Raw genomic sequence first — 26,748 nt, forward strand, 5'->3', positions numbered from 1 at the left:
AGGTAATCTCCACTTAGGCTTCAAGAGCCTCTCGTCTGTCTCTGCTGGTTCCAAAGGACGCTTTGAAGCCAGGCAGGGATCCATTCCCATGTCCATTGGGTCCATTGTGTAAGTAAAGAGGAAACAAATGGGAAACCCCCAGTCCAAATTTCCAAAGAGCACCCCCTTAGGGTGCCTCCTAGCCAATTTAAAAACCTTACAGCTTGAACAAGACCTTAGGAGGAAGCGGTTAATTTTCTTTTCCACTGTGGCGTGATTGACCTCAGCAATTTCTGCCAGCGGCTAGGCAAGTGGTCTGAAATTAATTACGTACAAGGCTTTTGGGCCTTACGCTCTTGTCCTGACCTGTGTAGCCGATGCTCTTTGGCCCAAGTTATGTTAGCCAAGGACGCCGGCCCACAGGAACCCGAAAAAGAGGAGTCTTCATTCCTTTCTGTTCAGCCGGAGGATCTAGGCTTTCTCTCACTTCCGCCCTATACTTCTCCTCCCTCCGCCCGGGCTCCTCCTTCCTCTTCCTTACCTACTAGTAATCCACTCGGTCCCGTGCCTCCTTCGGGGCCCCCAACTGGCTGTCTTGAGTCTCCTGTCTGCACACACCCGCTCTAAGTGCCCTGCTGATGCCTCCACTCCTGCCCCACACCCTCCTACAGTATTAGCGCCTTTGCGAGAGGTGGCTGGGGCGGAGGGGGTAGTCAGAGTACATGTCCCTTTTTCATTGGCCGATCTTTCCAAAATTGAGAAGCGTTTAGGGGATTTCTCAGCTAATCCCACCGTCTACATAAAGGAATTTAGATACCTTTGTCAGGCCTATGACTTAACTTGGCATGACCTCCAGGTTATCCTAACCTCCACCCTAAACCCTGAGGAGCAAGAGCGCATCCTAGCGGCCGCCAGGCTGCACGCCAACCAACTACATTTAACTGACGCCACCATCCCACTAGGGGAGCAAGCAGTCCCCTCGGCAGACCCGGACTGGAACTATCAAGCAAACCAGCCTGGGCGCCGTAGGCGAGACATAATGGTTCAGTGTTTGTTGGCTGGTATGCAAACAGCCTCAAACAAAACTGTAAATTTTAACAAATTAAAAGAAATTATTCAAAATCCAGAAGAAAATCCAGCCGCATTCTTAAATAGGCTGACTGAGGTTCTAACCCAATACACCCGGTTAGATCCGGCCTCCCCTACAGGGGCCACCATTTTGGCGTCTTATTTCATTTCTCAATCAGCTCCTGACATTCGTAAGAAACTTCAGAAGGTAGAGGATGGTCCTCAGGCACCAATACAAGACCTGGTTAAATTAGCCTTTAAGGTCTATAACTCCAGAGAGGAGACGGCTGAGGCAGTGTGACAGGCACGCCTCAAACAGAAGGCCCAGCTCCTAGCAGCGGCTTTACGGCCCAGTTGTAACCCCAGACCAGAGAGCACATACTCCGCAGACTCCAAGGCTACAAAAGGAGCCTGCTATAAGTGCGGCAAGGCGGGACACTATGCCAACAGGTGTCCGCAAGGTCCCCGAGCCCCAACGCAGCCTTGCCATAAGTGCAAGGCGTCAGGACATTGGGCCAATGAATGTCCTAAGCCTCGTCCACCAGCAACCCCCTGCCCTGCTTGCCAGCAGGGAGGACACTGGAAGTCTGATTGCCCCACCCTGAGAACAGGTGCTGCGTCTCCACGTGACCCCCTTTCCCAGGATCCTGGGAGCTCCTTCCAGCTCCTACATCTGGACGATGACGACAACTGAAGGTGCCGAGACTCGGGGACCCCCATCACCCTCGCCGAGCCGCGGGTAACTCTCCTGGTAGCGGGTAAGACAATTAATTTTTTAATAGATAGCGGGGCTACCTATTCTGTTTTGCCGTCCTTCTCTGGACCTAGCCTTCCATCCGATATCTCTGTAGTAGGAGTAGACGGAAAGCCATCCACCCCACGAAAAAATCCACTCCTTAATTGCTGCCTGGCCAACAACTACTTTGCGCACTCGTTCCTCATTATACCCTCATGCCCTACCCCCTTACTAGGCCGAGACATCCTGAGCACCTTAAAGGCCTCCATATACATTCCCACCAACTCATCCACTCTCCTTCAACCCCCTCATGACCTGTTGCTCATGCTTTGTGCAAGTGCACAGGCTCCTCCTATGTCGCCCCCACCCCCCATCTTCCCTATTTCTGTACACCCTCAAGTGTGGGACACTTCCACCCCGGTCATAGCTGCTCACCACCCACCAGTTCTCGTCAAGCTCCAAGATCCCACTCGTTTCCCAAACCGCCCCCAATTCTCTCTCTCTCCGACACATCTACAAGGTTTAAAGCCAATTATCACGCGACTACTTAGCCAACATATTCTTGTCCGCACACATTCCCCCTGTAACACTCCAATACTTCCAGTTAAAAAGGCAGATGGAACGTATAGGTTAGTACAGGATCTTCGGCTAGTCAATGAAGCCACCCGTCCCACGCACCCTGTAGTTCCCAACCCTTACACCCTTCTGTCCCATATCCCCACCAATTCTACTTATTTTACTGTGCTAGACCTTAAGGATGCTTTCTTTACCATACCCCTACACACAGACTGCCAGTTCCTTTTTGCTTTCACATGGGAGGACCCAGACACATCTCCAGTGGCAAGGGACACTCCGTGACTACACTGAAAATGAAGTCTCATTTTATACTTATATTGCTGTTTCACTCATACACTCAGACCTTTGCTAGTCCACCTACTGTATGGCAATTTTTTTCTCATCACTGAAACTTGGCCATAAGATAGCCGAACACACTCAGTAGTACATAGTTCTGCCAGTTGTCTTCCTTAAGGCTATTTCTCGTGCAACTGCCCAATTCTTCCTTTCCGTTATTCAACTCCAAATTCATCCTGAGGTAATCATACTCAGGCACCCAATGGAGGCCAAAACGGCCCCCATTGAAGGCTATTTCTCGTGCAACTGCCCAATCCTTCCTTTCCGTTATTCAACTCCAAATTCATCCTGAGGTAATCATACTCAGGCACCCAATGGAGGCCAAAACGGCCCCCATTGAAGGCTATTTCTCATGCAACTGATCTCTCTCTAAAACTCTTAACCATACAGCCACTAACTGATCCCTCTATGTCCCCGTGTCCTTGGTCCCCAGTCTAACTCTATACAGCCAGGCAGAAGTAGCAGAGCTTTTCCAGCAACTTTCCATGCCACTACGCCACTCCCGTCAAAACGGGCTGTTTTTCCTCCCTCTAGTTATTGGAATCAGCTGAAAGCCTGGCCTCCCTGCAGCGCCGAACTACCTCAATAGCCTAAGTAGCTGCCCAAAACAGGCAAGCCCTAGGCTTGTTTACAGCTGAAAAAGGAGGCACTTGTCTCTTCCTTAGAGAAGAGTGCTGCTATTATGTTAGCAAGTCAGGCCTAGCAGACACTAACATTCAAACCCTCAAATGCTTCCATACCTCGTTCCTATACTAATACTGTGCTTTATTTTATTCTTCATCCGTACGTCCAAATGCCAACCATGGGCCCCGACCTTAACAGCGCCCCTTAACAGCAGGAAGTAGCCAGACGGACCACGGCGCCCCTTATCACTATTATCAATAAAAGGTTGGACTGTTTGGATGAACGGAGGCAAGATGGCGCACTTCCGGGTTCTTCATCCCCCCCCAACTTTTCCCGCGCGCGCGAAAATCCAGCCGGCGACCCGGGAAGGTGCAGACCAACTAGGCATGCGCCAGGTGATGTCAATCTGAAGAGACCAAGATTTACCTGGTCGCACCTGTGGAACGCCCCTGACACGCCCGTGCCCCGCCTATTGCCCTCCCACTCCTAGAAAAGCCGCTCCAGAGGCATGCCACGCGCGGCCTTCCTCAGTCCTCCACTCCTGTCGGGATGTTAGGACTGCGGGAACTCCGTCCGAGAGCTGTACGGGTGACTCTGGGGGCCCCTTTTGTCGGGGGGCCAACAGACCTCTCCCTACCCACCTTCTTCCCTTGAAGCTAGGTGACCAAAATAAACTTGCGGTTTTGCTCCTACCCTTGCCTAGTCGCTGGTTCTTTTGTACCCACTCTGGTGGTCTTAGAAAAACAAAACACTGACATCACTCGATAAGTCAATAGCAAAAACCAGTAAGTATAACAAGGGTGTGTGAATGAACACATGGCATCATACTTCAAGGATTTTGCAATATGGTAAAATTACATATTGTAAGTTTGTAATCTTTATCTTATTACAAAATCCTTGAAGTAGGATTGATCTCTTTTTAGAGATGATTGACTTGAGGATCCTGGAAATGGGATAATTTGACCCCGTGACATAGCTAGGCTTGGGTCATGTGGGCAATACACCCTCTCAAAAGTTAAATAAGTGAGAAATCAAAGAGTGAAAGTTGGCACATTGGTCGCACTTCTTTTTTGGGGGCAGTATCCATCACCTCAAGCATTTATCATGTCTTTGAGTTAAAAACATTCTAATTATGCTCTGTTAGTTATTTTAAAATGTACAATACATTATTGTTGACTGTAGTCACCCTGTTGCACTATTATATACTAAATCTTATTTAGTCTATCTAACTATATTTTTGTCCCCATTAACTATCCCTACCTTCCTGCTCCCCTCCATTCTCCTTCCCAGCCTCTGGTAATGTTGGTCACTTGTCTAAACTCTGAAATGGGACTTGGGACATGAGCCCCGGTAGTGGCTGTGTAATTAAACTCCTTGAGGCTGACGAGGAAAATCCTAACTTAAACTTTCAATGATATTTCCCCATCTGATTCAAGAAGTGTGTCAATTTCATTCAACCTGAACACATCTGGTGAAGACAGATAGCTATGAGCAATTCAACAGTCAAAATGAAAGTGACACTCTTTGGAATGGTATATTTAAGGATATTTTTGGGAGGGTTGTGGTGGTAAGAAGTAAAGTTCTGAGGTCAAGTTCCTTTCCTAGGTAAGAGCCTGCAGAGTGCACAGATGTGCCAGGAGCTGGGGCAGCACCTGGGCATGTGAGGGGGGTTGTAAGGGGGGTTGTGGCCAGGGAGAGTCCCGTGGGAGATCTGTGGGAGGGGCAATGGAGCTCCAGCTGTCTTCATTTCTGTTGCAACTACCTTGGACACTGTAGTACTAGAGTAGGGGTTCTTCTACAGTCTTCTGAGTCTCAGGGACATATGTATGGAGTGGAGCTCACACAGCTCATCTCAAAGAATCTAAGAGCATGAGAAGGGGACAAGATACCCCCACCACCCATAACTCTAAGTGTAGACACTGGACCTCTAGATCATGATTCTCTAGTGTTGTCTTCTTCCTAGTTTTCAAATGGGTGACCTCTTTATTTGGGCACGTATGCTGTGGGCATTTGCACATTTAAATAATGACACCTCCTCCTCCCCCACACCCCAGCCCCATGGACTCCCAACTAAGCTCTGATTCATTTATTAGTCATAATAACAGGGACAAAAATAGTCTTTGCTGATGGAGGAAAGAGAGAGTTTAAAAGGGGGATGTCCTGTGTTTAGAAGGAGTGGCTGTGGACCAGAAGGGAGATGGCGAGGGCACTGGAGAGGTGTGCAGTGGGGTGAGACAGAGCATCGGCCTGGGCCCCAGTGGGCAGGGGCTTGCAGCCTAACTAGATGGTGATGACAAGGGTGATTGGAATCAGAATCAAAGCTCAGAAGAGAAGCAAGAATGGAGGATGGTGGAAGAAAGGGGAGTGTATAGCAGACAGGGGAGAATGGGGGAGAGCTTTCCCTTCGGGTGGGAGCCCATCAAACTTCAGAGATTCATTACACCATGATAATCCAGTTAAGTTGAGAATTCTAGACGAGTAGTTCATACCTCAGGCAGATAGTGGGGATTTGGCATTTTGGTTGTCATATAGAACCTAAAGTTTTTATCATAATCAATGTCTGAGTCTCCAAGACGGATGAGTAGTCGGCCACCACTGATAAAAATTTGTTTCAAAAGAATGGGTTCTAGAGCTGGATCCAAGGTTTCCTTAAGCTTAGAAATTAAAACAAAACAGGACAACACAAAAAGAAGCAATTAAAATAGATAGCATCAACTTCACAAAATTCCTTAGGCCTCAAAATGTACTGTGAATGAACAATTTTCCAGTGATCTGATGGATCTTTATTAACATCCTCACACTACCTCTAACAGTACCCATTTTCCAGTGAGCATTTTATTAGCAATCTAAGGAAATAAGAGCATCTGAAGGCAATATATCTATTTACATTAATCTTACACACTATTCATTTCATTGAGAAGAAGAGAGAAGCTGGGTAGATTAAATCATTGTGGGTTGGACTTCAACAGGCCCCACACAAATGAAGATCTGTTCAGTTTCATGGTTGTTTAAAACCAGGGATTGGCAAATGACAGCCTGCAGGCCAAATCTGGCCCCATGTGGCCATTTTTCTATGACTCTTGAGCTACAAATGGCTTTTACCTTTTTAAGGGTTGTAAAAACATACAAACAAAAAAACACTAAACCAAAACAAAACAAAGAAGAATATGCACAGAGACTGCATGAGGCCTGCAAAAACTGAAATATTTACTCCCTGGCTCTTTACAGAAAAAGTCTATGAACCCCTATTCTACATGACCATTATGCCTTTTTCCTCAAAGTGAATCTGACTGTTGGTAGGAATGTGGGCATGCAGACATTGCCCAGGGATCCCATCAGAAACATCTTTATGTCAGGACATATGTGATGGGGTCCCGTGGCCTGGGGCTTTCAAAATTTGACTGTCATCCATTGTAACACATCTATTTTACATTGTGACATGGTACCCACACATGTAAATTCTTCAAACAAAAGTTTATGAGATAAAATTTACCTTTATTCAATATAATTTTGGGATTCAAAAAAACTCTATTTCATTTGAAAATGTTGATTGAGATGGTCGCAACTGATTTCATGCCCATGAATGGGTGGAGACAAAGTTTGAATATATCACCCTAGCAAAGTAGAAAGCAGCTAGGTGTATAATGCTGATGACCCCAAGGCACAGAGAGTGGGGAAGAACCAGTCAGAGTGTCCTGTTCCTGGCTGGGGCTCTGACAAGGGCCCATCCACTCTCCCAAGAGCAGTCCGCTACAGTTAAAACACTCTTCTGTCCAGAGGCAGAACATCACAGAAAACCTTTTGTCCGCTGCCATGAAAGAGGAAAGTCCCTCAGGATCTCGCATGTCATGAAGTAAACCTGAGTTCAGGAATCCAGTTTGGGGCTAAAATACCTGTGCCAAAGTTTTCTAGAGACTTCATTCTCTCCTGTGACTGGGATCCATTACAGAACCACCCTCGTGTTGGTCAAGGCCAAGCTTGGTCACACTGAGGCCCCTTGTGCTCTTTGTGGCTTGAGTGGGGAATAGTGTAACTTGCGGATTTCCTAGGCAGGCAAGGCTGCTTGGATAGTTTATGTAACCCTTCCATGCCTCAGTTTCCTCATTGACAAAATGGAATAACAATAGTAACTATCTTGTGATGGGGCAGTGAGGATTAATGAGTTAATATACATAAAATACTGAGAACAGAGTCTGGCATGGAGTGAACATGCAACAAATATTAGTTAATGCTAACATATTAATTATAATTCCTAGTCATCATGCAGGTGCTGCAGCTAAACTGCCCTGGTCCATGGTCTTTTTGAGCTTTCTTTCTTTCTGATGAAGCAGTGATACTTCTAGGCACGGTTAAACTGAGACTCAACTCACAGCCCATGTTTTTGCTCGCTCGTTCTTTTATTACTTATAGGAAAATAAACCATGATCATTAACCAATCTCTTTTGTGCCCAGGGCCTTTGTGCTGTTCCCTTTGCTTGGGAAGTCCTTCGCTCTAAGCCTGGCATATGGCTGAGCCCATCACATAGGTCACAGCTTAAATTACTCCCTTTACCCACATATCTAAATCAGACCAGCCTTGGTGGCCTACCCATTGGTGACTACCGGCCCCCTCTTTACTCTTTCAAATCTTTGATCACAAGTTTCTTCCCCTCCCTCTCTCTCATTTCTTCTCTCTTTCTTTCTCTGTTCACTGTCTCTGTCCCCACCTCGATTGTAAGCTATTGAGGACAGAAACCACATCCATATTTTTTGCCACTGGTTCTCAAATAATGTTTGAATGAGGGAACAATTTAAAAAACATCCATTCTTGCAATGATAGCCAAAGAAATGGAGCACCTAGACTCAACAAACAACACTGCCCTCCCTCCTCCTCCTCCTTTTTTTTTTTTTTTTTTAACAAAAGTTCATTCTTATCTAATTCACTCAATCCAATTCTGACTTACACCCAAGTAAAAAAATAATGTTTATACCCACTAGAATATTTTACTGGCTTCATATCATTAGTGTATGTACATAATCCTGACCGCACTACTGTTGTGAATTTTCAGGGCAGCTCACCATCAACGGCCATAATGAGGCCTGTGAAACAGCAGTGTCGGGAAACAGAGGCCAGCCCTCTTAACACTAAAACAATGTCTGAAAGTCAACAGGTCCTCCCTCCTACCCCTCTTGCAATGTGATAATGTATTGTTTAAGGAGAAGAGGAACCGGTTTGACCAATTTGAAAATGGAGTTGACTGGTGTCTTTAGCATGACAGGGATGTGGCCTATACAGGATTCCAGATATGATTTGAAAGTTGGGAACTAACATGAGAAAAAGAAGTGAAAATCAAACCTCTTCCAGTAAGACAGGTAAACCAAGTCGGATTGAATTCTTCAGTATTTGTAAGAAATTACTATCTGTAAGCTTAATGATTTTTAAACCACTTTTGCTTTCCTTGTTCCTTATCCAACGGTTTGCCTGTTTGGAAAAGCACAGAGCAGAACATTTGCTTCAGAGCATAATAAATGGCTAGAAAGCGAAAGCTTTAGAAGAAAGTGTGGAAATGTTATTCAATCTAGAAACAAATTGGAAATATATAAACTATACTGCCCTGCCTCCCGGCAATAAAGACATCTTTTAAGCCCAAAGTTTGGGACTCTTCTTTTTGTTTAGATGTGGAAGAAATAAAGAAAAGAGTCATCTGGGAACAGAGATCATGCTTATGGTATTCAAGTTGGTCTCCCTTGCTTACACAGTGGCTCCCTCTTCCAAACCCTATTTAGTACAACTTGATCCATGAACTTAGGGAGTCAGAAAATGGGATGCTGTCAATTGTAAATTCCAGTCAGGCTTGCCCTAATATTCGATCATATCCTGACTTCAATCTCATTCCTCAGACCTTTTAGGAACAAGGACTACAGAAGAATGAAGATCTGTGGATTTCTGCCCTCACAGAAAACAAAAAACAAATGGTCAGTCCCCTAAACAAAACCAATCAAAATCAAGCATGGGAGAACTTCAATTCTTTCTTTCTTACTTTCTCATCCACAAAATGAGGGAACTGGACTAGAGGACTTTAACACTCTCTTTTGGGTCTAAATCTCCACATACGTCAAATCTAAATCTCAAAGTACATTGAAGCCCACTTTTATATTTTTTAATAGCTAGCTCAACATTAAGCAGAACCAAAAGTCACTCTCTGAAGTATTTGCTACACACCTGATCTTGGGGATCAATCATCAAAGGCCATCGTCTGCCTTGAGTAACCAAAATGCCATTTTCTGTTGATATCAAGTCACGGGGCAGCCCATCAGTGTTCCACTGCCGTATCTCGTAGGGATCTCCAAGAATGTTAATGAGACTGAAGGAAGGATCGATTGGGATCTCCAGAGACTGACAGTCCTGGATCCAACACTCTATAAGCTGTAGAAGGAGGAAGCATTACTTGAGTAGAGCCAGGAAAACTCAGTAAATGAGGGCACATGCAAAATGTGGTGGGCAGCAGTAAGTGAGTGGCTCAAGAGCTAAATCCTCCCAGTCTCCACAGATGTGCTGGCATCAGAGCATGGGACACAGGAAGTAGACCAAAATCAGGAGGCCTAGGTACTTTATACCATTAGTTACATGTGACTTTGGAAACATCATTCCCTCTATTTGGACCTCAGTTATCTCACGTGTAAATGACTGGGTTGTCACAGTGGTTTTCAATCAGGTTTGTATTTTCCTTGTTGGGAGAGTCTGAAAGCACGTGGAGAAGTTTGGGGTTATCACAATGACTGAGGGTATACAAGCAGTCAGTAGATGAGGGAAAGGGATGTTGGCATATTACCTCCTTCAATGAGTGCACAATAGAGACCTGTCTGTCCCCAAAAAGCACAACTGGCCCCAGTGAGAAATATGGCACCCTAAGACCTGAGAGCTCCTGGAGAGTCTATATGAGGGTACTACATCAGGTTTTATAACTCAAGGACAAGGGTAAACATTTTTAGGAAGACATTTCAAAAAAATGACTGTAAAATTCTTTCAAATAATTTCATTTCCTGGAAAATGCATGTAGATGAAACTTTTATTCTCTGATAAATAAGAGGCCGGTCTTTCTTTTTTTTCTCCCTCCCTCTCGTCCTTCCTTCGTTCCCTCCCTCCCTCCTTTCTCTCTCTCTCTCTCTCTTTCTTTCTTTCACAGAGTTTTGCTCTTGTTGCCCAGGCTGGAGTGCAATGGCGCCATCTCCACTCACTGCAACTTCCGTTTCCTGGGTTCAAGCAATTCTCTAGCCTCAGCCTACAGAGTAGCTGGGATCACAGGCACCGCCCCTTTGCCTGGCTAATTTTTGTATTTTTTTTTTTTTTTTTTAGTACAGACGAGGTTTAACAGTGTTGGCCAGGCTGCTCTTGAATTCCTGACCTCAGGTGATCCACCCGCCTCGGCTTCCCAAAGTGCCGGGATTATAGGCGTGAGCCACCACACCCGGCTGAGGCTTTCTTTCGTATAAAGATAAAAGCCCAAGGAAGCACAGATTCCTCCTGGTCCTGCCTGCTCCTTTCTGTTGACTGGCCCTCTGTTGCAGTTTCACCAATTGAGAACATCTCATCCAGGCTGGCTTTACGTGCCACTTCTGATCATAAGGGTAGGGGACTCACTGTCTCTTTTCCTTCCCCCAGGTTTTTGAGCTGTGTAAATGATGAATAGCTTTCTAAGACAGGAGAAAGAAGGGGAGGAACGTGTTAAGGAAAGCCTAGGGGTAGACCATCACTGGCTGATGGGGGAGTGAAGGACTGTGAAATATATAAGGAAATTCTACCATGAAGAACCTCTACAGGGTAGAGCCTCCATCTGAACTCAGAAAAATGAACCACCCCTGGCTCCAGTTTCAGCTGCTTCTTATCCCTCCTTACAGAAAGCAGGGTTACTCACTGACTGCCTGTACTGGGCTGTGAAAGCCCCATAGTAGGCCACACAAGCTGCTGCTATGAACACGTTCCCAGTGATATTTGAGATTTCTTCCTCAAACTTCTGTATGCTTTCTTCCCATCGAACCTGCTCATCTTCCAATGCTGCCGTCAGCTTTCCAGCACGTACTAGACGTGCTTTTGTCAGGGCCATAGTCTTTGCTAGAAAAATTTTAAGAAAATCAGATTATACTATTCAATATTTTCATAAAGTATTAAAAGCTTATTTACCTGTTTCTTTTTAGAGCAGAACAGCATTATTTAACTAATGATGTCAATACATCTCTATGAAACCTTACACCAATTCAGCATTCATTCCCATTTCAGAATCAAGTCTAAGTTTGCCTTTTCCATATCAAGAACTCTGAAGACAGTGTTTTCTGTATTCTTGTAGTATTTAGTTTCCGGATCAAATTCACATACTGTTTTGTGTTTTAATGTAACATGCTCCAGTAAGGCTTGTTCAGGTACAGGATGTTGAATATATAAAACACATGAGTTCTTATTTGATCCTAGAAGGCTAATGAAAATACATTCTATACATTGGATAAAAGCTAAAACCTGATTCCCAAAAAATTCTTCCTACTTCTGAAAATCAGGCATTTCCTGGCCAATGTAAATTTTATGAGTTACTTACCCAGGCTTTCTTTTTCATTTACACCTTTGTCATACTCATCTTGTAAGGCCCGTATTTGATCTTCTACTTGTCTTAGTAATGTCTGCTTTTCTCTCAGGGTAGCCATGGTAATGTCAAGTTCAGCCTAATAAAATCAAGCAACTGTTTAAGAACAGGCCCAAAAAGAAGGCTGAATTTGCCCATTAATAATACAGATCTAAAAAAATTTTTATATATGTTCCTCTTTTCATGCCCAAAGACTTTGATGTGATATATAAAGTTAAAACAAATATGAATTAGAGTAAAATACAAGAACAGAAGTAAATGAAACAAAACAAAATCAATAATAAAGCCCAACAAAATAAATCATAATAGAAAAACAGGTATACTGAGCATTTGGGATGAATTAGGTATCATAATGGATTATTAATTTTAAATGATGCAACAAATTAAATATTCATGCCATAGTGGAAACTAATATTTCCTAAGTAGTTCTCCACATGAGAGGTCTGCAAACTATGGCCTGCAGGTCAAATCTAGCCTGCTGCCTGTTTTTGTACAGTCTGCAAGCTAAGAATGGTTTTTACATTTTTAAATAATTAGAAAAAAATCTTTAAAAGAATAATATTTAATGAACTGTGATAATTGTGTGAAATTTGAACTCCAGTGTCAATAAATAAAGTTATATTGGAACATAGTCACGCTTATTCATCTATGTATTGTCAATGACTATCTCTGCGCTGCAACAGCAGGCTTTGAGTGCTTGCCGCAAAGACCATATAGTCTGCAATGCATAAAATATTGGTTCTTTGGGTCTTTATAGAAAAAGTTTGCCAACCCCTGCTCTATAGCCATAGTTCTTTCAGTAAGCTGCTCCACTAAATGATCATTCTTTTTTCTTCTTGGGAAGATGAAGGGCCTCACATCCAATGACAGGGTTAAAGGTGGTTCTAAAACCTCAGATGACACCATCAAGCATGGAAGTATTTAGCAAACAGAAATACAGACCAGCAGATGCTTGAGCTAAAAAGTACCTTAAAAATAACAGATTAATTCCCTTTTTTTCAGATGAATATACTGAGGAACTCATGTTCCTCCTATGCTGAAAGAAGGCTGATTTCAGAGGCAATTTCTGAAAAACAATTGCTAGCTCTTGTTTAAAACAAAAGCTAATTTCCAAGAGCTTTGTCACTGTCTATATTGCGTAGGACCATAGTAACATTATACAGAGAACTTGAATGATTGGCGATCATGGCCTTCAATTCTACAAAATATCACATTACAGAAAATGTACCTGTGCGGCACGGAGCTTTTGTCTTTTTGGTTCAACGACCTTGACCACTTGAGAGTACAAATCCATAGCTCTTACCCACATGCACATAGATTTACATGCTTTGGACACTTTCTCCACTTTTTCAGGCACAAAATCAGGATTATTAATATACTTTTGAAGCTTTGCCAATATCTGAGGCTTTATGTTCTCCTTATCATATTCTAAAAGCCTTTTTAGAAAGTTAGAGTCACCAAGAAGTTGCTTTGCTGATGCCCAATCAGGCCTGAAAGACAGACATGATATATTAATAGCACTGAAATGAAGCAATGTAAGAACAAAAGAAATGTATTTCTTTGAAAACATTATGATATTATCCCAATAAGCGGGTAATTTTAATCTCGGTACTGTAATTCTAGTAATTGGTAGTTAGGTGCACCACAATTAATTCATGGGGCGAAAAGAAAATGGGTGACTAAGGTTCCATGCAACCCAGCTTTGGTAGAGAAAGAATTACAAAATCGTAGTTTTAGAAATGTAAGGCATTATAGAAACAATAGTTTTATTTTTAAAATGCCGCAGGCACTCACATTTTACGTCCTTTGTCATAGTTCCCACCCTTAAAATCACCTGCCAGGACACTGCAATTGCTTTCTAACTGGGCTTAACGTCTCTTTGAACTTTGCTCTTCTGAACTTTTGCCAGATTGATCTTTCTACCATGAAAATCTGATTAGATAAAAAACGTTCAACGATTCTCAGTCCCAACAGCTCTCTCTCTGTGCTCTGCAGAGCTCTCTGGGCCCTACCGAGGTACCAGTTTAAGGGTCAGTGGGAACTTCTCCACCCTGTCTCCTGGAGGCCTGGTGGTGATGTGGTGCTCTGAGCCCTTTGCCCAGTTTTACATAGAAAGATTCATTACAACATAATTTTATTGAAAAAAAGTTTGTATCGCTAAAGAAAGTTTGAAAACTACGTATCTCCAAGATGAAATCTGAAGTGTTTAGTGCAGCATTCAAGACCTTTCAGGATGTAATCACTGGTCTCCTGCCCAGCCCCATCCCATTCCAAGAACATCAAAGCTCATTCCTGAGCTTGCCTATGGTCCCACTATCCAACTGAGCATTGTTTTCCAAGAAACCTGCTTGCACATCCCCAGCTGGACTTAGGCACTGTTTGCTCAGCACTCCCAATACTATACAACTCTCACGTTGTAATGAAATTATTAGTTTTCATGTCTGCTTCCCACTAGCCTGTGTATATCTTGTAGAGAAAAACATATCTTCCACCATCTAGTACAAAATAGATGTTGGGGAAGAAAATGTTCCTTGAATCAATTTGTTGAATGACCAGTTGAAGCAATGAGAAGGTGGAGAAGGGAATGAATATATAAATTACCATGGAGGAAAACAGTAAAGAACTCTTACTAGGTATCATGGCAATATGTGATTCTGAATTACTCACTTGGCATTCAAGAGAATGGAGATTGCTTCCATTACTGTCATGACCAAAGCTGGGGGCTTTGTAAAAACTCTGATTTCAGATATATCTGCCTTATCTAAGGAATCCAGTGCTTTGTTGGCAGCATCCAGTGCAAGTAGTGCCTCGTCAAGATCTCTTTGAGCATCATCAGCTATTGCTTGGGTTTCTTCAGCTTTGACTTTTGCTGTTGCTTCGTCCTCCTGCACGGTGTTACGGACCTAACCATTGAAACATGACTGCTTAAGTGGCCTCATTATTTGAATTTTAATGTTTAAAACAAAGTCAATAATAATGAATCATATTTGTCCTTTGGATTAGAGTAATGATGAAAGGCTATTAGCTAGATTGCATTTTATGCTCTCCTTTGTCCATCTATGTCATGCCAATAGCATAATGAATATAAACTTATAACAAACAGTTCCATCTTAGGAGAGACGCAGTTGCTTTACATTTGTAGGTGGTGCTTTTCTCAAAATTCTCTGTCCCATTCATTGGGCTGCATTAATTCTTGGGGACAGAGCCAAACTGATTTAGTAAAGGGAGATTGTTTACAACTTAAAAGCATTTCTAATTGCTAAAAAAAAAAAAAAAACTTTGCTAAATCTATCATTTAATTATTTTAATAATATATATAATTACAAATCCAATTGTGTCTCACTGTATATAAGTAATCAGTTGCTGACTAAAGCCTTTTCCACATTCTCAGGAACTGCAGCATACCTGATCGGCACTTTCTTGATCCACTGCCAATTTTTCCATCAGGGCTTCAACATCTTGTGATTTTATTAAAAGTACGGGCTCTAAAGCTGAAAGATCTAATTTCATTTTATCTACTAGTATGTTTGTTTCTAGTAGCTTGGTGAGACCATTCTTCACCCGATCTTGTGCCTAAGTGACAATGAAAATTTCTATTATAATGAGTATTATAACTCTAAGTTTACTGGTATCAAACACGTATTACTCATGTATTAGACTTTTACATCTACAGAATTGGTAAATCAGTTTGTAATAATTCAGGTTGTGAACATATTACAAACTGGGAAATGTTCAGGTAATGGAACTCTAGAAATGGCCATGACATTCATCACAGTTGTTTGGATCCATGCCCTCTGGCCACAGCAGTGGGACGTCACTGGGCTGTGGCTCACTGACAGTGAGGACCACATGGTACTGGTTTTATTCCCTGTGGTAGCATGTTGAATGAGTGAGAACCACATGGTACTGCTGTTTTTATTCTCCGTGGTAGCATGTTGAATGAGTGAGGAACAGGTCCAGATGTGAATCCCTGGAGGTTGAAGCTCTGGAAGCTTGTTTGCTCTGGCTAGCAGGGCTGAGGACCCCTAGGGAGATGAGGTCCAGAGGGTCTAGCTCTGGCTGCTGGATTTGAACCCACTTCCCTGTGGTAGAAAACTCTTGACCATGATCAAAGGGGTGGTATCTGGTAAAGGAAACACCTGGGAAGAACTGTTTTTCTAAAGTGAGTCAGAAAGCTTGGCTCATGGCCAGGTGTGGTGGCTCATGCCTGTAATCCCAGCACTTTGGGAGGTCGAGGTGGGCGCATCATGAGGTCAGGAGATGAAGACCATCCTGGCTATGGCGAAACCCCATCTCTACTAAAAATACCAAAAATTAGCCGGGCGTGGTGGCGGGTGCCTATAGTCCCAGCTACTTGGGAGGCTGACGCAGAAGAATGGCACAAACCCGGGAGGCAGAGGTTGCAGTGAGCTGAGATAGTGCCACTGCACTTCAGCCTGGGCGACAGAGCGAGACTCCATCTCAAAAAAAAAAAAAAAGAACACTTGGTTAAAATGGGCAGATTTCAAAAATATTGGTCAAGTTATTTCACAAGGCAGGCATTTTACCAGGTAAAAATCCTCCAAAAAATTTAAATATCTGTATTGTAAGTGCTTCCCTTTTTGGTGTGTTTAAAATGTAGAAAATTGTAGGTCGTATTAATATCCTGATGATGATGATGATGGCAGCTTCTATTTTCTGAGCACTTTATATGTGTCAGATCATAGTTTCAGGAATTCACTAACAGTGTCTTAAATTCCACGACAAGCCAACAGGTAGACACAGATTTTTGTTTAGCCTTATTTTCTACTAAGGCTTAGAGAAATGACTAATGTGCTCAAAGTTGCACAGCCAGAGGCAGAACACAGGCTGTACATAGTTTGGCTGATACCACTGGCACATGTTCTTTAAAACACCATCTGTATTGCTTAACAAAATGTTTTCCTCTGTATTAAATACCACAGAGATGACAAGTTCACTGCATAACTTTGATGGTCTTGTGATGCCCATATCATTCTACTGAGTAAGGATACTTGCATAAATGACAGAAGGAATATATATATATATATATATATATATATATATATATACACACATACATACATACATACATACACACGATTCTTGAGAAAGGAGAAGGCCCTCAGACCGACAGCAGGAAACCCTTTTTGGTCATATTTTAGGTTGTCAGGGGCACATGTCAGGATGGAGAAAGCCTGATATGGTTTGGATCTGTGCCCCACCCAAATCTTATGTTGAAATGTAATCTCCAATGCTGGAGGTGGGTCCTGGTGGGAGGTAATTGGATCATGGGTGCAGTTTCTCATGGTTTACCACCATCCCCCCTTTGGTGCTGTCATCACGATAGTGAGTTCTTGTGAGATCTGGTTGTTTAAAAGTTTGTGGCACCACCCCCCTCTCTCTCTTGCTCCTGCTCTTGCCACATAAAATGTGCCTGTTTCCTCTTCACCTTCTGCCATGATTGAAAGTTTCCTGAGGCCTCCCCAAAAGCTGAGCAGATGCCAGCATTATGCTTCCTGTACAACCTGTGAGCCAATTATATCTCTTTTCTTATAAATTACCCAGTCTCAGGTATTTCTTTATACCAGTGTGAGAATGGACTAATACAGGGCCCTGACAGGTAAGACAGTGCATAGAGTTTCCATGCATTCTCAAAGTTCCGAGTTCAAGGAAAACAATATTTTCATGGACAATATTGAACCTACTGAAATAATCTGCTTCCTTTTTTCAGACAGCATAGACAGGTAAAGATTGATAAGCTCCAGGTAGGAGGTGGGTGTTGTGTAGTACCGCCTGCGCAGCTCATTGTAATAGCGCTCTGCCATGCTGGAGACACTCAGGTGAACGTTCACGCACATCAAGGGAAGCTTTTCTTTCAGATCCTCATTTCCAGTATTGACTTGCGAGAAAAATGTCTGTGACACAGAAAGAAGTGCTTCTCTGGGCCACTGTGAATCAAGGAAAAATCTAGAAAATCTATTGTGTCATTTCAATAACATAGTTTAATACCAAGAAAAACATATTTCTCAGGAACTCCTCCTTGCCCAGTCCCCTCTTCACCTAGTTAACTCCTACTCATGTCCATGGTGCTTAATGAACTGAAGGGCTCTGTCCATCTGAGGGGTGCCTGGGTCTGCATTTACTGACCAGTATGTCTCCACATTATCATGCACAACAGAAGTTGTTCAATAAATATTTGTTGACTGAATGAATTAATGATTGGGTGTTTCTAGTATTCCATAAATAAATCATATGTTATAGGGACCTTATGCTCTCACTCCGTTTGTTACATAGTTGGGACCTCACGTCCTTCATTATATTACTGTCCTGCACACCTCAACTCCTTTGCTCCTCTCTTGCTTCTTTGAACTCACCTGAGCATTGGTCAAATGCAACTCTCTTACTCCATGCCTGCAACTGTGCAGCTGAGCATGGCTGGAGAAAAATGCACAACCTTGCCGATTAGTATCACTTTAAATTTATGATAATTAGCTCTTAGTGCAGCCCAGAAATGCTTCTACCTTTTTTAATACATCAGTTTTGTGCTCTCCTGAGTATTTCACACCCGATTCTACTTCCTTAAACTGCTAACACTTAGTCTTTCTTCTTCACTCTCAGCTGATGACCTCACTACCCATATCACTAAAAAATAACAGCAATGAAAACAGAACTTCAATGAGCTCTTATCCCCACATCTTCCCACTACCTGCATCTGTGCTCATACATTTTGCCTCCCCACTTGTTACTCAGGGGTAGGCTGTGGATGCTCCCTGACCAAGTCAGCCCCTTCTTTGAGGACTCATTCTCATCCCTTCTTGCTTAATCAAGGTCACTGGTCCCACAGTGCTTAACTCGGTATGCTGCATCATCAACATATTTATCTTTTCTGGATCATTTACATCAGTACACATGCATGCCGCTTGTGTTTCACATTTAAAAATACTTCTCTCTTGACCTCACACGTCCCCTAGCTCTTGCCCCATCTCTCTGCTTTCCTTTGGGGCAAAACTCGAAAGTGTTGCCTATAATCATTGACTCAGATTTCTCTCCCCTCTTCTCTCTTGAACCCTTTCCCCCACCGTCCATTGAAACAGATTTTGTGAAGATTGCTGATAACTTCCACATTGCTAAATTTAATGGTCTCCTCTTCCTTTACAAATTCTGTTTTGTCTTTGTTCTATGATTGCCATGGTCATTCCCTACATGAATAAATTCCTAGTAGGCTTTAAAGCTAATACAAGTACCCATGAGTTACTCTTGGACAATGTGTTAACCCCTTTAAAGTCAAGCAAGTCCAACTTCTCAAACAGATATCCTGGGATGTCACCAACCTGCTCAAACCAGTCAATGGTGCAGCAGTTCACAAGCGATGGAAACATCCTGCACCGGGACCGAAAGGCCTCCCCAACTGGGCTCATGCAGAGAACAATGTGCAGCTTCTGACGCACTCTGCTGATAAAGTATTGAAACACCTGACAAAAAGAAAGATATTTTTTCAATTTAAAATAATGATTAAGCAACAATGAAAATCAGTGTTGGCCAATGCATCTGAGGCTCCCAATATCAAATATAAAATGTCAGTATAGTAGACATTTAAATTTTCTTATTCAACATTCACTCCAACCTCTTTCTCTCACACAGTCTGGAAAGATTAAAAATGTCGTTTTGCAAACTCCATCGCAGCTAGGGTTCTGGATGTGATTTAGGTCCCTTTCACCCGTGTACTTGAGGAGATCATTTGAATAAAGGGCCATTCATACAAGGTTTTGCTGTGGGGCAGAGGACATCTGGGAGAGAGGGCCAGGGTGCTGCACAGCATCAGGTTTTACAAGTGCAGAGTCTGGCAGAAGTCGCATGGTATGGGAGGTTTTTTTTCTTTTTCAACTTTTATTTTAGATTCTGGGGGTACATGTGCAGGTTTGTTACAAAGGTATAACGAATGATTCTGGGGTTTGGAGTGTGACTGATCTTGTCACCCAGGTTTTCAACCCTTTCATCCCTCCCTCCCTCCCTGCTCTTTTATTCTGCGGTGTCTATTGTTCCCATCTTTATGTCCATGTTACCCAATGTTTAGCTGTAAGTGGGAACAGGTGGTATTTGGTTTTCTGTTTCTGCACTATTTGCTTATGATAATGACCTCCAGCTGCATCCATGTTACTGTAAAGGACACGATTTCATTCCTTTTTACGGCCATGTAGTTTTCCATGGTATACACATGTCACATTTTCTTTATCTAATCCATCATTGATGGGCACCTGAGTTGGTTCCATGTCTTTGCTGTTGTGAATAGTGCTGCAGTGAACATACAGGTGCATATGTCTTTTTGGTAGAATGATTTATTTTCCTTTGGGTATATACCAGTAATGGGATTGCTGGATCAAATGGTAGTTCAATTCTTAGTTCTTCGAGAAACTATCCTGGAGCTACTATCTCTGGAAGTGGCTCCTGATTTCAGCTGCTTCCTGATGTGATGGAGGACACATGGCTCTGGAGCTGACAGTTGACACAGAGGCACACTGACTGGTTTAGTGGCTCCCTGCTTCAGCAGGAATGGTTGTGGCAGAGGCAGCTACCTCCTTGACCATTGACTTCTACAGTGTACATTTTATATTCATTCCAAGGAGTTCAGTCTGGAGTTTCTTTCTTTGGCCCTTCCAATGATTCTGTATCCCTTTAATAAATCCCTTCCTGCTTACATTAGCAGAAGTAGACTTGCATCTGTACCTATAATCTCCGACCTAGCAGGAGAGACAATTCCCACAAAGGGAAACAGTAAAGATATAAGAAAGAACAGCCAGAAAGTTAAAGAAGGTGCAGAAACCAGGAAAAAAGCTGGGGTGAGCAAGTAACGGTGTATGGGATCTAGCATGGTGTTGGAGAATGGAAGCGTGCAGCAGCCACTGTTCCTGAGAGAGTGAGAGAAAACACATTCCTGCTTTGTTGTGTTGTAACATTGCTGCTAGGCAAGGGCATCAACAATACTAGACCTAAGCCTTCAGCTCTCCACAGGAGGATGCTGCAGTGTGCGAAATAAACTGGTGCTTAAAGAGGAATAAGAGAGGCTGGCCAGCTTGGACAAGACTATGACCTCCGTGGGACAGTGGGATTTCTGTTTTCTGCTTCCCACAGAACTTTCTGGAAGTCTGGTGCACCAATGCTTTAAACACCGAAAATAAAATACATAGAACACAAAGGAAACCAATTATATTGAAAAATATTCTATTCATGGACCCCTTCAGGGGATCAGTGAATGGTTAAATAAAAGGTGAAGAAACCTTTTTGTGATAAAGCCACATAACTACTCTGGCATGTCCTACCTCATCTCTGTTCCCCTCGGAAATTCCTACTTCTTTTGCTCTTGGTCTGGTGGCCGCTAAAACCTGCTCCAGTTCATCCTTTTCAAATAAATTAGGCACTTCACCTGAGTTCAGGATGTTATTTATATCTTCTAGGAACTCCTCCACTACAATCTGTAGAAGAAGGCAGTGATCATTACAACTTGCTCAATCATTTTCCATTTATTACTAAGCAAATATTTATTCTAAAATTCACAGGAATCGATTGTATCTTTAAGAGAATATAATCTTAAAAATTACACGGAACCCTGAAGTTCTAACATAGTAAGTGCACTGATTTTTCATTTTTCCTTTGTGTTTTGTTTCTTAGCATGCATTCCCATTTTACCTGGGTCAAGTCATATGTGCAAGTATTTTATATTCTGCCTCCTTCAGTTACCATTTTATCATTAATACTAACCCATAGTTCTGTAATGTACTCATCATATTTATCACAAATATGGAAGCAGAATGCACCATTGAGCTGATGCACTATACATTTACATGGACAGAGATAGCTTACACTCTTGTTTATAAGAACAATTTTAGGCATATAGCTTTTCTCCTTAGTTGGATTATTTTCTTGAAACAAATTCCCAGGAGTGAGATTACCAATTAAATGCATAAATATTTTCTGGATTTTGAAGATTTTACTATTTCTCATTCAATTCCAGTGTGACTTCATCGATTTTTTACCTTTATTTTTGTTAATTTGGAAGGTATAATAAATGCTTTCTTTTGGAGAATTTAGTTTGGATGTTTTTGATTATTGGCAAGGGAAAATATTATCCCATATTTATTACTGTCCTCAAAAGAAGATATTCATACAGCCAACAGACACATGAAAAAATGCTCATCATCACTGGCCATCAGAGAAATGCAAATCAAAACCACAATGAGATACCATCTCACACCAGTTAGAATGGCAATCATTAAGAAGTCAGGAAACAACAGGTGTTGGAGAGGATGTGGAGAAATAGGAACACTTTTACACTGTTGGTGGGATTGTAAACTAGTTCAACCATTATGGAAAACAGTATGGCAATTCCTCAAGGATCTAGAACTAGATGTACCATATGACCCAGCCATCCCACTACTGGGTATATACCCAAAGGATTATAAATTAGTCTACTACAAAGACACATGTACACGTATGTTTATTGCGGCACTATTCACAATAGCAAAGACTTGGAATCAACCCAAATGTCCATCTGTGACAGACTGGATTAAGAAAATGTGGCACATATACACCATGGAATACTATGCAGCCATAAAAAAGGATGAGTTTGCGTCCTTTGTAGGGACATGGATGCAGCTGGAAACCATCATTCTTAGCAAACTATCACAAGAAGAGAAAACCAAACACCGCATGTTCTCACTCATAGGTGGGAACTGAACAATGAGATCACTTGGACTCGGGAAGGGGAACATCACACACTGGGGTCTATCATGGGGAGGGGGGAGGGGGGAGGAGGGAGGGATTGCATTGGGGAGTTATACATGATATAAATGATGAATTGATGGGTGCTGACGAGTTGATGGGTGCAGCACACCAACATGGCATAAGTTTACATATGTAACAAACCTGCACGTTATGCACATGTACCCTAGAACTTAAAGTATAATAAAAAAAAAAAAAAAAAAAAAAAAAAAAAAAAAAAAAAATTGACCTAAACTTTGCAACCATCTGCATCTTGGAGTTTTCTTTCAAATTTGTATGAGTAATTTACATATTTTGAAATAGACTTTTTGTCTCTCAACATTGGTGCATATTTAAAAGTAATCTCTCACCCTTTATTTCAGCTAACTTTTTAGTTATATAGAAGTTTGAGTACTATACATTTAACTATGACAAGATATCTGTTATTTTATTTTCTTCATTTGAAACTTTTTGCTTTTCTTAATGAACTTGGTATAATTGTGTCTGTCAATTTTCCCCAAGAATAAACAGTCGTTTTCTGTGTTCTAATTTACTTCTGCTGTTATCTTGTTTCGTTTTCTTATGTGTCTTGTGACATTTTTCCCTCCTAAAGTTTTAAGTAAACTGATTTGTGTAGCTTCTAATTTTTGATTCAGATCTATAAATGTAAATTTGAGAACTGTTGGGTTGTATCCCATAGATTTTTATTTATATTAAGTTCATTTTTCTTAGTCTCTAAGAGATTTTGACTTTCTTGATTTTTATATGAATATTTTAAAGTCCTAAGACACATCATTAATTTCTCCTTTGATTAAAGCATGGGCAAAGAATGAGTACGGCTTATGCTTTTCACAATTTAATAAAAATTTCTTTAAATCTAGTATGTGATTAAGTTTTATAAACATTCAGTAGTAGAAAATATTTGCTTTCTCTGTAAAATATGAAATATAGTATATAGCTATTAATTGTAGCTTAGAAATTACATTAGGCAAAATATCTAATCATACTTATTTCTACTTTGTATTTGTTAGTTACAACCAATTAAACTCTATTTTTAACATCTTGCTTCTCTCAATTTCTTCTCACACTTGTAATGTTTTGTGTATATATATAAGTTCCTGTATAGACACATGCACTTTTCTTTTTGTTACGTTTACTCTTCATTACTGCAGAACATTTGAGATTGATTGGGGCTTTCAACAGAATGCAATAACTTTTTGTCTAAAGAGAAGCAACACAATATGATTTGATCTTTGGAGCTTTAATACTTGGAGACTTTTTACATAACTTGTTTGATTTTTTAAAGCAATGTTAAAAACACTATCAGAAATATCTTAATTTTAGGATAATCAGAAACTACAGATAAGCAAAACTAAGAAAATAAAAATCACTCACAATCCCATGATTCAAATGTTTTCTCTTTGTACATGGGGCATACATGTCTAGATATACATTAAAATTTGTATGTTTCTATAATTTTAAAGTTTTTACATAGTGCTCTAGTATATGGTTATATCAGATATTATGTATATGACTTTCTCTCAGTGGACATTAATACTCTCTCAGGTTATTATTTAAAAACGTTACAGTAGATATTCTCATAAGTGCAACTGTATGTAGCTTTGATTATAATGTAAAATAAATGTAAAGGCTTTACCTACATATTGCCAACTACTTTCCAGAAAGATTTTGCTAATTTATAATCTCCCAGTGAAGAATAAACAGGCCTATTATTCCCACACCTCTGCCAACACTGTATATTATAATTTTTAACCTTTATCAACTTGCAAGGCCAAGTCACTGACATTTTTATTTATTATAATTCCCTTCATTAATGGTGAGGTTGACAATTTCTTCAGGTGTTTAAAGCCCTTTGTTTTCTGGAACTGTGTATTCACATTCTACCACATTTTTTCTATTTCTTCTATAGATGTGCTTGACTTTTCCTTTTTCATTTGTAATAAGTATTTTTATAATAGGATACAAACTCATTGTATGTCATAGATATTAAAAATAGTTTTCCAATTATTTGGTTGTATTTAATTCTGCTTACAATATTTTTTTTTAAAAAGGTATGCATCGACTCTATCACGTTTTTATTCCTTGGCTAATTTCTAGACAGATTTATTTTCTCTAAAGAGAAAATATCCAGGAATAATCAATGTAGAAAGTCCTCTGCTATAGAACTAATTCGAGATCAGTTAAATTAGCTGTCATAGATATAGATGTAATCCTACTTCAATTTTAAAGGTAATTTAACCCAGAAGATAGCCCTTCGTTTTTCCTTTCTGTAAGTAAAGGCATGTTTCCCTAATTGAATTTTTGGTAAATTATTTTCTTATATGCACTTTTATACAGTTTATTACCTTCTGTTATCTTTGCCGTATCCCTCAAAGAAAAGTTAAAAACTTACTTCCTTGACCTTTGATCAAATTTAATTACTAAGAATTTAAAGAAGGGAAACAATATTTGGTAAAATAAATAAAAATGCATTATAAAAGTCTTTTACAAGCTGCGGGAAATGTGTTATCAAAGGGAGCAATCCCTTGAACTTCATCCTACAAACTGTTCAAAGCACACACCCGATTGTAACACCCATACATTTCCTGTTCTTACCCATGGGCTATTTAAACACACACCTGGGTGTCGGTGAAAAGGAAAACCATATTCTTGTCTTCTACACCAGCCATTTTGTACAACTTCCTCAGGTCTTCATGAAAACTATCATAATTATACCCCTGGCTGAGTTCAATCTGTAAACATTTGTAACCGCATATATGAGCTGCAAGTCTCGTGAGTGACTGCTTTCCTGTGCCTCCTACTCCGACAAGCAGGGCATTGCCTCTTTCTTGACGTATCATCCGAGCAATCCTGCAAACATCAGAGCAGAGAAAGGTTTATTTCAAGTTCACAGACATGGCTCCTGCTCGGAGAGCCTGCCCCAGAACTGAAGGCTGGTAGCCAGTGGAGTCTCCTCCCGGGGCAGGATGCTGCAAGGGAAGAGCAGGCTGCATCTGAGGCCAGGGTTTGGTGAACAGCACTGCTTGGCTTTTCTCTTTTCCATCCTTTCCCTCATTCCTAACAGGCTGTTCGGTCTCGGCCCTAGTCGTACAAATTTACAATAAAGTAAAATCTCTTTTCCCTGAAGTCTGAAGGACTTTGTTGGAGACCCTACTCGATCTAGGCCACAACTTATATTGTCAATTGGCAAGCCCAGGTTTCCATTTATAAGAATGAGCAAGCAGAAAAAAATCACTAAACCTAGAAAAAGACACCATAGTGCAGAAGGAGAGATCAACAGAACACCTTGAAATGGATTTACTGCAGGATACCAACAAAATTTTAGAAAGTTTCTGATTCATGTTAACATGAATTTTGAAAAGCACTGCAATGATGATACTAGAGAGAGAGCACTCAGAAAGGAGTAAACCCTCCCCTTGCAAATTTAGGAAAAGTTGAGTAGAGATGGAAAATCCACTAAACTGAAAACCTGAGTGAAAGGTGATGAGTCTCACAAATAGAATACCGTGGAGAGTTGAACAGGAAAAGTAGAGGTCAAACTCCAGGATATACCCAGAACTCAGAAAAAAGATAGCAATCTTAAAATAATGGGAGAGAAAATGGAAGATAAGGAGGGCAAATCTAGGAGAAACAAATGGAATCCCAGAGGCCACATCATAGAAATTACAGGAATGAGAAGGAGGAATAGAATTGAGGCAATGGTGACTGATATGATAGAATAAACTACTGGGGCTGAACCCACAGCCCCAAAGATCAAGACAGAAAACTAGAGGAGAGACAAAACACTAAATATTTCCTAGGAGATCTATAAGTAATTTACATGTAGAAATTTTATAGTAGAAATCTATGTTTTAAACATAACTGAAAAGTTTATGATTATCTAATGCAGAATAATGGATTATCCCCAAAGGAACAAATAATTTTAGGCTGGCTTCAGGCATCTATTCGACAAGATGACATTTTACAAGACAGTGGTTAGAGGGAGAAAAATACCATGTTATGGCTCAGAGAGTAAATAATCTGCAGAGCCTCCCTAAAAGA

The 26,748-nt window shown here is 41.1% G+C and overlaps 1 protein-coding gene across 2 annotated transcripts in view; it reads right to left on the bottom strand.

Moving 5' to 3' along the window:
- DNAH6 (dynein axonemal heavy chain 6) overlaps nucleotides 1–26,748 on the bottom strand; it is a 330,576-nt gene that overhangs the window by 106,780 nt on the left and 197,048 nt on the right. For both annotated transcript variants that reach the window (XM_030920632.1, XM_030920633.1), the window contains 12 exons: nucleotides 25,326–25,557; nucleotides 21,249–21,401; nucleotides 19,263–19,403; nucleotides 17,637–17,879; nucleotides 15,337–15,504; nucleotides 14,599–14,834; nucleotides 13,160–13,421; nucleotides 11,887–12,010; nucleotides 11,215–11,411; nucleotides 9,522–9,725; nucleotides 8,655–8,780; nucleotides 5,809–5,973 (listed from right to left, as the gene is read on the bottom strand). In XM_030920632.1, the coding sequence (XP_030776492.1) occupies nucleotides 5,809–5,973; nucleotides 8,655–8,780; nucleotides 9,522–9,725; nucleotides 11,215–11,411; nucleotides 11,887–12,010; nucleotides 13,160–13,421; nucleotides 14,599–14,834; nucleotides 15,337–15,504; nucleotides 17,637–17,879; nucleotides 19,263–19,403; nucleotides 21,249–21,401; nucleotides 25,326–25,557 (2,251 nt within the window). The remainder of the gene's footprint in view (nucleotides 1–5,808; nucleotides 5,974–8,654; nucleotides 8,781–9,521; nucleotides 9,726–11,214; nucleotides 11,412–11,886; nucleotides 12,011–13,159; nucleotides 13,422–14,598; nucleotides 14,835–15,336; nucleotides 15,505–17,636; nucleotides 17,880–19,262; nucleotides 19,404–21,248; nucleotides 21,402–25,325; nucleotides 25,558–26,748) is intronic.

This window comes from Rhinopithecus roxellana, chromosome 17, assembly GCF_007565055.1.
Source record: "Rhinopithecus roxellana isolate Shanxi Qingling chromosome 17, ASM756505v1, whole genome shotgun sequence".
In the NCBI taxonomy this organism is placed as follows: domain Eukaryota; kingdom Metazoa; phylum Chordata; class Mammalia; order Primates; family Cercopithecidae; genus Rhinopithecus; species Rhinopithecus roxellana.